Below are 16,081 nucleotides of genomic sequence, written 5' to 3'. Positions count from 1 at the left end.
CTCAGTTGACTGAGAGCTCATACGTCTCTGAAGTAAACACAAACCTAAAGCTTTCCTCATATTTGTTGTTGATTAGCTACCTCCCAGTAGTTAACGCACACAATTAAGTTCCAGGTTTTAGAGCTCAGAAGCCCAATAGCATACATGTAATTACTGAGGCTTGCCTTCGTTTATTTACTTACCAATGGCAATGTAGTCTTCATTATCCCCAGGTAAAAGGGTGGCCAACGGGCCTGCGTACAACAGCAGCCCGTCATCTTCCTCCGTCATAAACTCGAGCGAAAGATGGCTATCAAAGCATGGCCTTATGGGAGGAAACCAGGCATAGCCGTTACCAAGGAAACTAAGTCTTGTCTGCTGACAGTCTGGCCCTTCGAGCTGTGGGGGGCAGTGGCACCTGTAGCACAGAGAAGGGAAAATGTGTGAAAAATCAGGACAAAACAAGTGGAAAGAAACAATCAGTGTCATTCAGTTTTGAGCTCTCAGAAATCTTCGCATTGTCTCTGTCGTACGTGACAGTCTTGTTGATTCACGCAGGCAGACAGGTCCGACTGTGTTTGAACACGCTGCCTGTCAACAGACAGCGAGCGGAGCACTTTTTATCTATCAATTGTTTGCATTAGCGACAAAGCCCTGAATATTCAGTCCTACATTAAATCAATTAGTTATGAACACAGCATTACTCTGGTCTATTCTTTATCTATAGCAGCTGTCTGAGCCRAACTCCCCGGAGACAGTTCAGGCCAGGCGCATTACGTTCCCTTTGTTAGGAGATAATTAAATCTATTTCTTTCACTCCTCTCTGTGTCGAACCATCACTGATTTTCAGAAGTTCCCCCCCCCCCCACTCTCCTGAACTGCCCTCTGCTCACACTTATGCTACACACTTTGCTAGATTGCCTCTTTTTGTAGCTACTTATCTACTTTGATTACAGCGTTAGCGCTAAGGATGGACGCTCTCGGACAAACTGGAAATTAAGCATTTTTCACGAGACTCTCGAATCTGTTTGAGCAAGTGTCTGTAATGATGAATTTTAATCACAAAAAAATGCCACCAAACAAAGAGATGCATGTAGTGATGAAAAGCAGCCCTTTCAATCACAATGATGGCGAGGATTGAGGGGACTGGTTGATCTCAGCCTGTCCTCCACTGCAGGCATGTGAGACAAGCTGGCTTTGCTGATAATGTCAAAGCCATCTATTTTCATGCAGTGTCTAAAGAAGGCTGTGTGTACTGAGGCTGTAACGGACTATTTCTCACATCGCTGTTTATTGTGCAGCGGGGGCAACACATGGTAGGAATACTGATCCATATGCAGCAAAAAAGAGGAGGCTTAACCTGATGGGTAGCCCTTTGCATACATATGCACACAATAAGCAGTGAAAGAGCACCTCAATCTTTCACTGTTCTTTCATGTGACTCATGAGAGCAATGGCAGTCCAAATCAGGAAGGGCACGGCCTGTTATTCTCACTTCTGTCTGACAATATCTGATTAGCTCCTCTCTGAGGTTTCCCGTTAAGCTCCCTCAACAGAGGATAGGAGGAAAAATTGGATTCTTTATGGATGGACTGAATTGACGTCAGGTGACATGTACGGTTTCTAAGGAGGAGACGCGTGTCTCGGAAAACATGAGTTCTGCAATAGTTTGAGACAATTTAAAATGTGATGAAAACAAAAAATACAGTTGTGTTTATGCTGCCTGTGACCACTAGGTGTGTAAACTTTTTTTACACATTCATATTACTGGGACTACTTGCACAGTGTAAGCAAACAGAAGTAGGGAATACATTTAAATAATCCCTTCTGCCCTATATTTATTTAATCTGTGCATTAGAGTGTGATGAAAAAAATGTGAAATGAAATCCATGCATTTTTTTTTGTAAAGACTTCCACTGAGCTTTTTAAACCTGAAGGCAATGATATTTATTATAAGAGCAAGAAACAATCAAGGGTTAGGCTTAATATAAAATTAAAGTCATGAAATACTCGTCACTTTATCACGTGCACTTATTCAGTTGCCTGCTAATAGAAAAAAACAAATAACAAAACAGCAATGCTGTGAATTTAGTCATCTGGATTGGGTGAAGAATATACAATGTGGAACAAAAAGAACTTAAATGGCTTTCAATGTGGCATGGTGTTAGTGCCAGACAGGCTGATCTGAATTGCTCAGACACTGCTGATCCACTGGGATTTCCACAAAACCATCTCTCTTGTTTTCTGGAAGAATGGCTAAAAAAAAGAGAAAACAACCAGTGAGTAGTAGTGTGGGAAAGAAAATGTCTTGCTGATGTCAGAGGTGAGAGGACCATGGGCAGATTAGATCAAAATGATGACAACTTTCTGCAGAATAAAGCACCATGCCCCATTAAAGCAACACTGAAGGCAACAGTCCTAGCCAGATGTACTTAATAAAGTGTCGAATGAGTTTAACAATGAAAAGGTGATTCTTGTTTGTCGCCTGCCACAGGTAATGAAGTAAAAAAAAAAAAATCAACATCATTTACAATAATTAAAGTCTTATAATAAATGTGCTTTTTGCTGCAGTTTAATCTCACAATGTATTTTTTTTAAACCAGATGTTCATTTGCATGCATTTATTCAGTGGGAAGAAAGGCTAAAAAAATGCTTAAGAAAAATTATTTGTGCCACCATTTGTCACTTCTATATGACTATTACATTTTTGTTAGATATATTATATATACATATATATAAATCTCTTCTGGGTCTTTTCTTTGTGGAGTTCGCATGTTCTCCTCATACAAACACTGGGTCTATTTGTACTCCACTCTCCTTTCACAATCACATAAATCACATTTTCACAAAAACATATATGCTACGTTAGCTGGCCTCTGAAAACAAGTGTGAGCATCATCATATGTCTTGTTCATCTCTCCATTAGCCTTGCACTGTGTGCACCCCTCAGCCTGTTTAATGACTACTACAAATAGTCACCAGCCTGCCTGTGACCCTGCATGAATTAAACCGGTAAAGACAACTGGAATGATGGCCTCTTGGTTATGTGGAGGGCAAAAATATAACCTAACCAAAAGACAAATCCTTTTCACCACTGATCAAAATGTGAACGCTTAAGACATACAGCAAAGAGTGGGTGTATTGGTTGTCATCAGGAGTCAACCTTTAGGCACTATCTACACAACGACTGGTTGTTGTGTTTGGAAGGCATGCCAGTAAAAAGCCTTTTCTGTCCTACCATAACAAGACTACAGGGATTTTAATTGGAATCATTTGTGTTGGTCAGATGAAAATTCCTTAGCAGGAATTTATTAACGTAAGTCTGGTGTTAAGGATAGGGTGGATATATAGAAAACACAAGACAAGTAAATATTACTAATAACAAAACAAGTCACTAAACTTGTTGCTTGTCGCTTTTTTGAAAAAAAGTTGCAATAGGCATATTAAATATCACAATCATATCACATTAATCATTTCATCCCTACATTTTTCTTGTAAAATGTTATAGTAGAAAAATTTGCCTTTGCTATTTGAGAAAGACAGTTATATAAAGCATTACCAGCAGGTTTAATGCCATGGGAAAATTGTCTTTCTTAATGTTTCATTTTTTTTCCATACTGAATAATACTCAGTATCCAAATTAGAAGTTATTTTTCTCATTGAAAAATCAGCATGAGGTAATGCAGCTGCAATACAAATAAAATTACTTTAAGAGTGGTTTCATATCTATATATAAGTTTGTGGAGGATAAGCTGACAACACCAGAGTAGTTCAAGTGCATTTCATGTTTATAGGCACTATTTGCACAAACTAACAGTAAAACAAGTTAATGTTTGACCTTTTTTAAGAGTCCATTTCACCTGAGGTCAAACAAGTGCTATGTCTCTCACCTGTACCCATTTTGTGTGTCAACACATGTCCCTCCATTGAGGCAGGGGTTAGCGGGGTAGTAGGAGCACATCCGGTGGGTCATTTCTCTTGCGGCACAGCCACACACGGCCGAAGATGTCACTTTCACTGAGGCCAGGGATAAAGCACCGAAGTCTATCAAGGCGGGTGAGTCACTGACGGTTAACTGTGTGTAGCAGCCGCCGGTCTTCTTACAGTCAGTGCGCACACACTCATCTACCTGCACCTGGCTTACATTCACACGCAGGAGTGACTGCAGCTGCAGTGTGAAAAGGAAGGGGAAAAAAAACAAAACAGGTATTATAATAACGGTCTGTGAAGATAACAGGGATTTGCATCTTGCAAGATTCTTTACGGGATTTCCAAGAAAATACTTATAATCTTTCAGCTTTGCATTTTATTACATTAGAAAAACACATTTTCTTGCATTTATTGGGATTTATGTGATAGACCAACACAAAGTAGTGCATTTTGAGGTAAAAAGGAAAATTATGCCCAAGTTATAATAACAACTAATATAAATAAATAAATAAATAAATAAATAAATAAATAAATAAATAAAAATAATAATACAAATACAAATTAATATTTCAAAACTAGCCTCTGCATAAGTATTCAGCAATATCAAGTCTGTCATTGCTTTTTGGAGTCGACTTCTGCTGCAAGATTTCTGGGATATGTCTCTAAAAGTTCTGAGCAGCTTTTGTACATTCTTCTGTACAAAATAGCTAACGGGTAATCGAATTGAAAGGATCGCATCTGTAAATAGCAATTTCTTTAAGTCTTCTACCAGAACCCAAATTGCATTTATGTCTGAGATTTGACTGATCCATTGTAATACATGTATTTACTTTGTTCTGAACTAATTCCATTGTAACACTGGCTGGATGTTTGGGTCATTGTCCAGCAGGAAGGCGAACCTCCAACCCAGTCTGAAGTCATTTGTAGATTCTGATTTACTCTGACCAGGTATCCTGTACCTGCAGCACAGCAAATAGTAAGTTGCTGCAACCAAAATGTTTCACTGAGGGAATAATGCGTTTTGGGAAATGTGCAGTGGTAGATTTGACATCAACCATGTTTTGYATAAAGGACATAAAAACTCAGTTTTTGTTTCATCTGACCAGAGTGTCTTCTTTCACTATGATCCCTATGCTACTGTGGCATACTTTAAACTGGACTTCTTTCAAGTACGGCTTTCAATTTTTCACTGTTCCATAAAGGTTACATTTGCAGAATGGCAAACTTATAGTTATCCCTTCAAAATGTTTTCCCACCTAAGCTGTAGGCAACATGTTTACTTTGAGAATATAAACACACATGCATGCCATTCAGTTTTATTGGTAAATCCTTTTGAAAACTGCACATAATTTCTCTTTTGTTTTAACAATTTGTCCTACTTTGTGTTGGACKGTCACATAAAATCCTAATAAAACAWTGTTTTTAAGGTGACAAATGTGAAAGAGTTTGGGGTGTGTACTACAGTTAATAAGACATTTAAAAGAGGAAGAGTAGGCAGGAAGCTCTGGATCTCWAGATTAATAGCTAAAGTGGCAAGATAGTTACACTGATGCAGAGGAAAACTAGAGGAAAGAAAGGCTGCTCCAGAAGGAAGAGATACATTGACAACACCTGAATAAGAGACAAATGGACATGACAGGGTCAGGCCGTAAACCGACAGAAATTCAGTGTGAGAATGAAAGGGCAGATAAAAAGCTTGGTTATCTCTTTCCCTCAAGCTCCTAGGTTTATCACTTGATTTATGAACGGTGATCTCTATCGGTCTGACAGGATGGTATACATACCTTCTTTTTATGTGCAGCCAGGACACTGTGCAGTTTCTCTGGGCGCAAGTAGCCATTATCGGTTAGCACATAGAAATGGATGTCCACTGTTCTCGCCTCTCTGTCTGCTACACTGAAAATGTTGATAGTTCCCGGTCTGACAGACAGGGTTTCAGACAGGAAGTCCCAGAACGCCTCCAGCCGACTTTTCCCCTCGACGTTTGAGTCAATAAATTCTCTCGCTGTAATGCCTTTGGGAAACAAAGAGAATGGAGGCTCATGAAATAAGAACTACTGACTCGTCAATGACAACMGGAGAGTTGATCAAAGTCGGTGAAGTTCCTTATTCCATTAACACAAGAGGTAGCCTAACATCTCCCTCTATTGATCTGCTTYCTCTTGGAGCCGTCCATGAGTTAAATGAGTCCAGATGCAGCACAGTACAAAGAAAAGAACAAAAAAAACAAAAAAAAACATCTGTTTGCACATGGGCACGAGGCCGGAGTCTTGACAGACTGCCTTGTACAAAACGTTTTTAAGGACTGGAAAATCAATCATGTTTTGGGTGGAACCCACCAGCAAAATGTGAGCAGTCATCTTTAATCTCKCAAACATGATAACAACTCTGAGTCAGAGGCATCCATAACAGCCTTTGACTCTGTTCGCCGAATGGCTTTTTAAATGTCAAGGACTTTACCTGACACTTCTAGATTGACCTTTATAACGGAGATTTGATCTGAGAGACTGCCAGAAAAAATGAATACACTAACATGAACCTCAGACCGCAGCAGAGCAAGGAACAGAAGAAGAAAACCGAGCACTGTGAATGGATGCTTTGCAATGCTTAGAAATGTTAAACAATACAAGTTGGAGGGGAAAAAGATTTCTTGACAGCCTGTTATTTAGGTGTTAACTGGATTGACAACTTGATAATCATTAAAGGAAAAGTACTAATTTATTCAGACTCGTGGAACATGCTGTCACGTTCAACATCGGTGTCCAAACAGAATTAACCACAGTCAACAAAGAGCGAGCTTTCGTCTATCGGGAAGTTTTATTATTTAATCCATTTCTGATTTTTAGGTCGGGAGGTCGTAAAGTAACACTACCGTTAAATAAAGTTTCAATCCACCTGCTCTAATGCTTCCACCAACAGATTTAGAATTAACACTAAATTTATGCAATCAGGTGAAAATGTGTTTCTGCACACATTACCTGTCAAACGCAGTGAGGCGGACGACAGAATGGCCTTTTCCTCCAGCTCCCTGATGTGAACCCTGACTCCTGATATCACGTCAGGCCACACCCCATCAGAAACCCCAACTCTTAACCAGTAGCTGCCCGGCGGAGTGTTTTGCCGGACAGTCAGCATCCCTGAGCTCTGATTCACACTGAAGTATCTGAGAAGAGCAGAAGAATGGTTACCAGAAAGACAACAGAGGATTAATTCAGACAAATGCTTTTTAGAGATCTCGGTTCATTTGTAGCCAATGTTTAGATGGATGGATCTGTTTTTCTATATTTATCACTCATTCCTCACTGAACAGGAAGTGCTAAATAGAAATTAATATTTAAACAAAACAAGAAGCACAAAAATGCATCCAAAATAGTAGAAGAAGAAAAAAAAACAAAAGGGAAGAAAAAATGTCTTCAGATCCAAAAGGTCCTACCAGGGCTTGGTAGTTGTCATGGTGACAGAAGTTGCTGTATGAATAAAACAAATATGCAACTGGTATTTCTAATCTGATTCTGAAAGTGTTCACACTGAATAACAACCCAAGGTCCCTGAAGTAGTTAGAATGTGGTCATATAGGCTGTTTCAGCCTTTAACCGTTCCGAAGTATGATCAAGATTTCTGTGATTGTTCGTTATGGTCACAGTTTCCAGAATAACAATCACTGAAGATTACAGAGATTAAAATCTTAATGGAAAGTGTGGGATATAGTAGAGGGCAGGGAATTGCCTCCGAGCTGTGGAAAAATAGCAAGGTAAGCACTGTTTAGACCAAATGATATCATTCAGAGAAGTTTTTTGGGGGARTACAGGCTCATCACTCCGAACACAAACTTTTTCTCTTTTTTTTTCCCTGCATATGCGGCACATTTTTTCAAAGCTCTAGCACTTAAACCGCTGCGGCACATTTAAAGATCAGTAAGTTTTAAGAGGAAAAAAATTATAGCCAATTAGCACTGAGCTCTTACTTAGCTGCACTTGTCTCCAGACTGTAGGTCTTGTTGTCCCAGTCATCTGGATCTGGGGCATACACCTTCCCTAGAGCTGCATTTCCCATCCTTCCTGTTCAAGGTAAACACACGCACACACACRCATGCATACATACACATTGATTCAGTCTGGACAGAATCTGCTGATRCCAACACTTATCTTTTCATCCCTCACTTCTCCTTCTCCTGCATTCTTGTGTTCTGCTTATTATGCTCATAACTGTGGAGTCCCACCGCTGGAATGAATAGACTCTCATTGCTCCACTTCAGAGAGCGTGGGGCTTAAGGAAGCAAGGCTATCTCACTATGGATTATGCTATTATCGACCTGCAGTGCCAGAGCACCGCAGCTGGGTAAACAATGGCAGCCTCCACGAGTCATGGCACTCCTGTTACCCACAATTACCAGAACTGCCATGTARCTCTGTGTAGGATYAAAATACTAACAAGCCAATATTCATAGCCAACTTACCTGTAGGGCAAAAAGAAACAGACAAAAGAAGAATGATGATCCTGCAATAAAATGATGTACCCATGAGCTTTAGGCTAAAGGAAGGAATGAAAGCACCCTGAGCTGGAGGAGGAATTTGACATAATTACCATARCATAACACAGTGTAAATGTGAGCAAACAATTATGAATTCCAGACCACACTGAGTCAGTATAGCTATAGTTATAAGTTTTCCCTTCAGCTTTAGCCTTAGTTTTTCCTTTTCTTTTCTTCACTCAAMCTCTGCCTGCAGTGCAAAAGCAAAAACAAGGAAGAAGAAGCAAGAAATGAAATGAGGGGGTAAGCAAGCAACTCACCCTTGCGGCTATGCACATAGACATCTTTCTCCCCTGCCTGATGGGCGTTATCATTATGATCACCAATAGTGATGGTGAGAGTGCTTGTGGCCGTTATCGGTGGAAGTCCACTGTCAATCATTACGACCGGTAAGTGGTATTCGCTCTGCCTTTCCCTGTCGAATCTCCGCAGGGTGGTGAGTGTGGCAGAGCCGTCCCCATGGTCCTGCAGGTGGAAGTCAGCAGAGTAAGCCGAGGGCAGGGAGATGAGGAAAGGCGGCCCGTGTTGTGGGGTGTCTTTATCCACAACATGAAGGAGGGTTGAGCTCCCGTTAAGATGGACCACTTGAGGCGCGGGCCCATTCTCCCACAGCACGGGGGAGTAGAGCATCTCCAGCTCTGGTCCGTTATCATTCATGTCGAGCAACGGCAAGTGGACCGTAACACTGCCAGTCAGCGCTGGTGTGCCACGGTCTGTCGCTATGACAACCAACTCATAACCTGCCACCATCTCCCTATCCAGAGACTTGGTGACAGTGACAACACCACCTCGGTTGACTGTAAAGTGTCCGTACGGGTCTGAATGGGGGAGAATGCTGTAGAAAACATCCCCGTTCAGACCAGAGTCAGAGTCAGTGGCTACGACTTGAATTATACTGGTGCCTACTGGTACGTCTTCAGGCACAGGGGAGAGCAGGTGAGAACTCGGGCTAAACACAGGTGCATTATCATTTTCATCTTCTACTAGGATCATACAGTGGATAAAACTGGCAAAATTGGAGTCCTCCACTTTGATGGTGAGGTTAAACCTTTGTTCATCTGGATGCTCAAAGTCCAGCTTCTTTTTGAGCCTCAGAGTGCTTTTCTGCTCCAGTTTGTGACTGACAATATAGAATCGCTGCTCTGCATCTCCGGCAACCACACTGAATGCCAACTGGCCGTAGTGACCAACATCAGGGTCCACAGCACTCAGCTCCAGGAGGGACGAGTCCTCCAGTRTGCTCTCGGGTACACGAGCGCCACACCAGTCCTCACTAAATTTTGGCACATGATCATTAACGTCTGTCACCACCACAGTGACTGTGGCCGTGCCTGTCATTCCGCCGCCGTCCCTGGCCTCCACAACCAAATGGTGGCTATCAGCAAGCTCTCTGTCCAGGCCTTCTGCTGCCACGGATATGGTTCCAGTGCTGGAATCAATGGTGAACAGGTTCGCATTGTCCGAATTCTGTGCATTATCTGTAATCCGGTAGGTGAGGATGGCGTTTTGACCCACGGCTGCGTCGTCCAGATCCACGGCTGTCATTTCAACCACAAACGTTCCAGGAGGAGAGTTTTCAGCCACGCTGCTATGGCAATTATCAGGTGCGCACACAAAGGTTGGGGCATTGTCGTTGATGTCCCACACGTTGATAATAACATCTGTGAAGCCAGTAAGGCCCTCGCCTTCTTCGTCTGTTGCCATGACAACAAAGCGCCACACAGCCCGCTCCTCTCGGTCCACGGTTCGCTGGGCGTACATCTCCCCTGTGATGTCGTTAATCATGAAATGCGAYTCAGCACCTTGGCCATGAATGGAGTACCGGATGGCGCCCTGGTCTGCGTCTTTGTCTGGGTCAGTGGCTGTAACCTGTAAGACAAAATCTTTAGAAAATGGGAATACATTCACCCACTCAAACCCAAATTACTGTTTCCCCTTTATCTCTTCTCAACCATCACTCAAGAGGCTTTTGCTTTGGCCTCCATTTGTGTACATCCATTTAAGTTTTCTCACTGTTCCTGTCCAGCTTAATTAAAGCAACGAGTTCAGATCAGGCATGTGTTTTCCATCTCGCCTGAGAGTGGGTGTCACTGCGTTACGGCACAAGAATTATCTCTGCTGTCTCTGTGAATTAAAGAGATTTAASTTCTATAATATGCCAAGCTATGGTTAAACACCAGCAGTAGATAAACTGAAATAACATGCCGGAATAGTAAACTGTAATAATTACTTAGATGCCACATAAATTTACACTGAGAGCAAAGCTAGGAAAGAAGCTCATTAAAAAGAAGGGATATGTCCAAAGTTAATTGGAGATACTGTMATTTCTAAAACAGACAMAGGGTGTTCCTTTTTACTGAAGGCTTCTCACCTGTAACACAAAAACAGGAGACCCATCGAGCTCTTCGGTGACAGWTCCATAGTACTCATTCATAGAAAACRCAGGTGCTTCATCGTTTTTATTGACTATGGTGACTACAACAGCAGCATAATCTTCCCACTTCCCATCAGAGGCGAGGACCAACAGCTTGTATCGCTTTTGCTTTTCATAGTCCAACGACTGTGCAATAAATATTGTCCCGACCTCCGGCTCGATGTCAAAAGCACCCCCTTTGTTGCCAGATGTTATTTGGTAGCGGAGCTTGGCGTTGGCTCCTGTGGAATAAATTACAAATGCATCATTAGAAAAATATTGTCAAATTTTAAGAGGGCATTAATCATCTGGACAGGAAAGTTGATGTTAACATTGAGGCATAACCACAATTTAGATTTGAATGTTAACAGACAATTTTTACTTTTTAAAATAAAAATTATGCAAGATTTTCTTTTAATTCGTACTTCTACATTGTTTTACATCTTGAGAAATGTCTCATTTTCTACCTGAATCAAACTTCAAATGAAAAAATCTAAATTTGTCAGTGACATTAATAATTTGGCCTTAAGTGTATGCTATCTAATGAGTAGTCAGTCTTTCCAGAAACGCTTTTTACAATGTCAAATTGGAGTATTAACTTTAAAAAAATACACAAGAAACAAAAAGTTTACATAAAGTGAAGACTTTAACATTATTCAGTGTTACATTTTCCAGGATTGTTGTGACTGTCATCATGAAAAACATTCCTTAATACCATTATTATTATAAATATCATTATGTTTTTGGCAACTGTAAATTCATTTCTTTAAGGATCTTGACTCAAACTTTGGTCACCATAACACCAATGAGCAAAAAGATATAAAATCAACACATCTTAAATTGTAGAGTTTAGTTTTAGTATGTTGCAAACTGCATAGGAGTGGGATCGGAGCTTTAAATGCAGATTGCTAAAGTGTAAAAGGGAAGTCAATGGTATTATGGTGACTGGTGGCCAAAAGTGGAGTTGGGCCCCAAAATGAAATCTTCTTATGGTTTCATATAATCTTGGGCCGGGTCTGTTAGTGGCAATCTAGACATAGTGAAACAAGCCGTCTTTTAACACCTCCTACCTTCGTGCTGCTGTGCCTCTGCAGCAGTCACGAGGGTATTACACCTCATTTCCTCCAACACTCACAAGCGACTAGATATTCACGTAACCCCTTCTTGTTTTGATTACTTCATTAAACGGAAACTTTGTACTTTGTCTTCTCGAATTCAATCAGATACTAATTAAAAAGGACTACCGGAAAAGTAATGAGTGGAAGGCAGCATAATGCACTCCTATACTGTCCTTAAGGGAATTATTTTGGGGCTTGGCTGAGGTTCAGGGATGTAGTGGAGGAAAGAGGAAGTCAATATCTCAACTTATCTTCTGTGCCCCTATGGAGACCATCTAATCTAATGTTAGATGAGATAATCTTCTGGAACATATAGTCTTTGCTTTCAATCATCCTGTTGGGATTAAGTTGTTACAATCCTGTGTTAATACATTAATCTGTATTATTAAAACAGCCATAACTGACAGAGTTCCCCTCGTCTACTGCAGGGCGCTGGCAGGCTTGCAGTGACCAGAGTCAGGGTGGAGTTTTTAAGCAAGACAGATTGAGAGTAGCCTCTTTGGCASAAGTACAATCACATTGTAACTCTAATGTTGGGGGGTTGGCGTGTTATTGCACAGCCATTTATCATTAGCGTGGCAGCCCAGCCTAAGCTGCACCCCCGCTCTCCATAAATACTTGATTAACGGACCTAAACATTGCTGATAACTGGATCTTAGACTGCCATATGAAGGATGAGCAACTGCTTTATTGCTTAAATCCCACCCACCTACTGTGGGGGAGCATGTCAGTCTTTTTGGAACATATGTGCTACAGTGCATTACTGAGCACTTAAATGASTGCTAATACTAGTACACAGTTTGATTTTAGTGACATGATTTTTGCAGAGCACAGGCCAGATTGGAAAAAGTCTGTCCTTTAGGGTGGCTTTGTGCATGTCGCTGCAAATAAAAGCCATTCTGCAAAAAAGTTTCTATTTGACACAGCAGTCAATGAAAAATGGACTGATGGAGTGTCAAAAAAAAGTTTGTTCCTCAAAGAAAGAGAGGAAAAAAATAAATAAATCTGCAAACCCAGGTACATTTTTAAGATAACTTTTAAATGGATTCCTGTTGGTTTGCTTTTTTAACCTTCAACTCTGGGGATTGGTAGGAGGAAAAAAATAAAATAAATAAAAATGTGCTTTGAATTCCATCGCTTCTGTTGCTTCATCAAGCGTACCTTCATCCTCATCAGTGGCGCTGACGGTGACAACAGTCAGACCAACATCTGCATTCTCATCGACAGCGACTTCATACAGTCGCTGAGCAAAGACGGGCTTGTTGTCRTTGACATCGCTGATGAAAACCCTCACATATGCTGTGTCTGCAAAAGTGACAGAATAGGAAAAGATTAAACACTAACGCATAGGGCGTAACTCTTATTTGTGAGTATTTATAATTCACAAATAAGAGTGTTTTTTAGGGAGAAAGCAACATTTAATAATTCCCTCTAACTTAAAGGTTATAAAACTTTTATTAAGATTCATGTTTGCTGTAATTTAAATTTAAATTTATGTATTGTTTTAGCTCTGATGACAGCACAATAACAGTGTCAGTGCTAAACCTCCTCAAGCATCTTTATTTTTGCAGGGAAAAGATACAGAAACTCTTTGCTGGGAAGGTTAAATATTAATAAGATGACAAGTGTTTGTGTCTTATCTGTGCCCTCCTCATTACACCGTTTATTTCTTTAGTTAGAAAGAGTAAATTATCTGCTCTGAGAGCTTGCTGTCAACATGTTAATTTAAACCCATTGCAGTAAGAGATGATGATAGTGGCACGCAGCTTTATTTTCTTGGCTTGTTTTTGCCTTTTCCCCTATTTTATTTTATTTTATTTTTATTTTTTGGTGTTTCCCGCAGGGGTGACAAAGAGACAGGTAATGTTTGCAGTGTAGATGAGCCCTCCTGGATGTGGAAGATATGTAGACACAGCTAAGGCTCATTGTAAATGCTAAGCAGCCCTGCCAACCCAAGAGAGAGGGCTTTACTGCTCCAAAACATCACCTGCAACACCCTAATACCATCTTCACAAATACAAATKAAAGACTCATCTTCTATGCAAATGTCATGTTACATCACTCCAGATACAGGCTGAGATTTTTTAACTGTCTAAATGTCTCACACAATTTAAGGTTTACAAACACAAGCTGTACAGATTAAATAATAAACAGGGACAATTAGAACTTGTAAAAAGGTGGGGGGCACTACAGCAGAAATAAATATATGAACCCATAATACCGATAAATCTCCAAGCTGTTTTCAGGCTGTAGGACGCTTAGGCATTCTGGTCATGGCAGTGGAATAAATCAGATTAAGAGATTCTGCTTTTCAAATTGAAACCCAAGGTGTGAATGTAAACTGATGTAATCTGTTTAAAACTCAAGGCACAGACACAGTGCCGTGCACCAGACAGAGTTAGACAGCTCAGTGTTACCCCATCAGGCCGTGTTTGCAATTATTTTTACCGTTAAAACAGAAATAATACATTAGTGTGAAAGTCAAAGTTACTCAACAAAAAAAGAAATCACGGCTTCTTCAATGAAAACTCTCACAACAGGGCTAATAATAAAAGCCGCTGGGAATATATTTTCTTTTCAATAAACATCAGAGTTCCTCAGAATCGTTTTACAATTGGTTTTATAAACTTACTGACCACTTTATATACATGTATGATTGTTTGCCAGCAGATATAATGACACAGTCAATCACAGTACGGCAACTCAATGTAGTTATGTGGACAACTTGTTGAATCTATGCCATGAAGAACTAATGCAATGGTAGTGCAACCTTGTGCCAGTGAAATGTACCTAATAAAATGGCCAGTGAGGGTATAATCAACTGACTTTGATTCAATTGTACTGTAACTGGGAGCAAATTGGATTTTAAATCCTTGAATCTAATTATGACCATATGATCCAATTATTTTGGAAAGAACTGGACGAGATTTAAATTGAACCCGTTTCTTTTGTAAAATCCCTGATGAGGATATTTGTTGTAATGGGGAGGCATGTAAATGAAACTGAATTGTATTGAAATAAATGTATAGATGTGTTTTGGTCAGTTAGAGGGCAAAAGTCTAGGATCTATCAAGATCATTGCTCGACAGATCCTTGACTGTCAGAATCAGACAGCCCAATTGTGATTGTATAAGGAAGACTTGTCTCATTTGAATTCATATTATTTATGGACTAGGAAGGTTTTACAAATGTAAAACACTCTAAGCATCACAGTGACATTACTCTCTGACTGCTTAAAAAGAAAATCAATACACCGAAGTTCCCCTTGTTGATTTAGAGATGTCAAATGGACTGCTTAACATTTTCATGAGGTTGAAGACAAGAATACTTCATGCAAATCAGGGACATCTAACAAGCCTCTTTCTTTGAAAAGCCTGACAAAACAAAAACGTAAAGTGGTGTTAAGATGGACGACTAAAATAAGAATTGAACAACTGTAATTCTGCTTAATACATTCTCAAAAACAATGTTTATAACCTTTTTCCCACGCGAGATAATGTTTGTAAAAGACAGCATAATATGAGTTTAGTTTGTCCGTAGCCACATTAAAGGAAAATGTTTTTTTCAGAAAATAAGAGCCCGTATTACAAATACTGCTTCAAGTATGGGCAGTCAGAGCTTCCAGCCTCCTGGGACATATTTTTAGTAGCCATGGCTTAAAACACAACATATTGGTCATTCGTCTCCTTGAAAAACTGTCCAAAATCCCTGAACTTTTCCTAATTTTACAAAGTTACAACCTAAAAAATAATAAGCAAGAATGGCCCAGTCCTAATCTGACTCCGGTTGTGAACTTGTGGCTGAAATGTGTGTTTACAGACACTGTCCCTTTAGTCTAACTCAGTTTGAGCTATTTTGAACAGAAGAATGGACAAATAAATTCAACTTCCTAKATGTGCATAGCTGGTAGACACACTCCCATAAAGCAGCAGCTATCACTGCAACATAAGTTGACTCTACAAAATATGGACTACCAAAGCAACTTTTGGAGTTCTTAGATTTTTATAATTGTTTTTCTATCACTTCACAATCAAATTGGTCTTTCATATAAAATCTCCATAACATGAACTGAGCTTTGTGGTTGTGGCATTAAAACAATGTGAAAAAATT

The 16,081-nt window shown here is 40.1% G+C and overlaps 1 protein-coding gene across 1 annotated transcript in view; it reads right to left on the bottom strand.

The window, feature by feature from the left end:
- LOC103466206 (neural-cadherin-like) overlaps window positions 1-16,081 on the bottom strand; it is a 133,468-nt gene that overhangs the window by 31,537 nt on the left and 85,850 nt on the right. Inside the window, exons 16-23 of the mRNA XM_008411644.2 lie at window positions 13,133-13,276; window positions 10,812-11,095; window positions 8,701-10,309; window positions 7,874-7,967; window positions 6,888-7,072; window positions 5,694-5,923; window positions 3,870-4,147; window positions 183-397 (exon numbers count right to left, since the gene is read on the bottom strand). Coding sequence (XP_008409866.1) covers window positions 183-397; window positions 3,870-4,147; window positions 5,694-5,923; window positions 6,888-7,072; window positions 7,874-7,967; window positions 8,701-10,309; window positions 10,812-11,095; window positions 13,133-13,276 — 3,039 coding nt within the window. The remainder of the gene's footprint in view (window positions 1-182; window positions 398-3,869; window positions 4,148-5,693; window positions 5,924-6,887; window positions 7,073-7,873; window positions 7,968-8,700; window positions 10,310-10,811; window positions 11,096-13,132; window positions 13,277-16,081) is intronic.

Source organism: Poecilia reticulata, linkage group LG6, assembly GCF_000633615.1.
Source record: "Poecilia reticulata strain Guanapo linkage group LG6, Guppy_female_1.0+MT, whole genome shotgun sequence".
Classification (NCBI taxonomy): Eukaryota; Metazoa; Chordata; class Actinopteri; order Cyprinodontiformes; family Poeciliidae; genus Poecilia; species Poecilia reticulata.
Note: the sequence above shows the minus strand (reverse complement) of the source record. Positions and strands in the feature narration are given on the sequence as shown.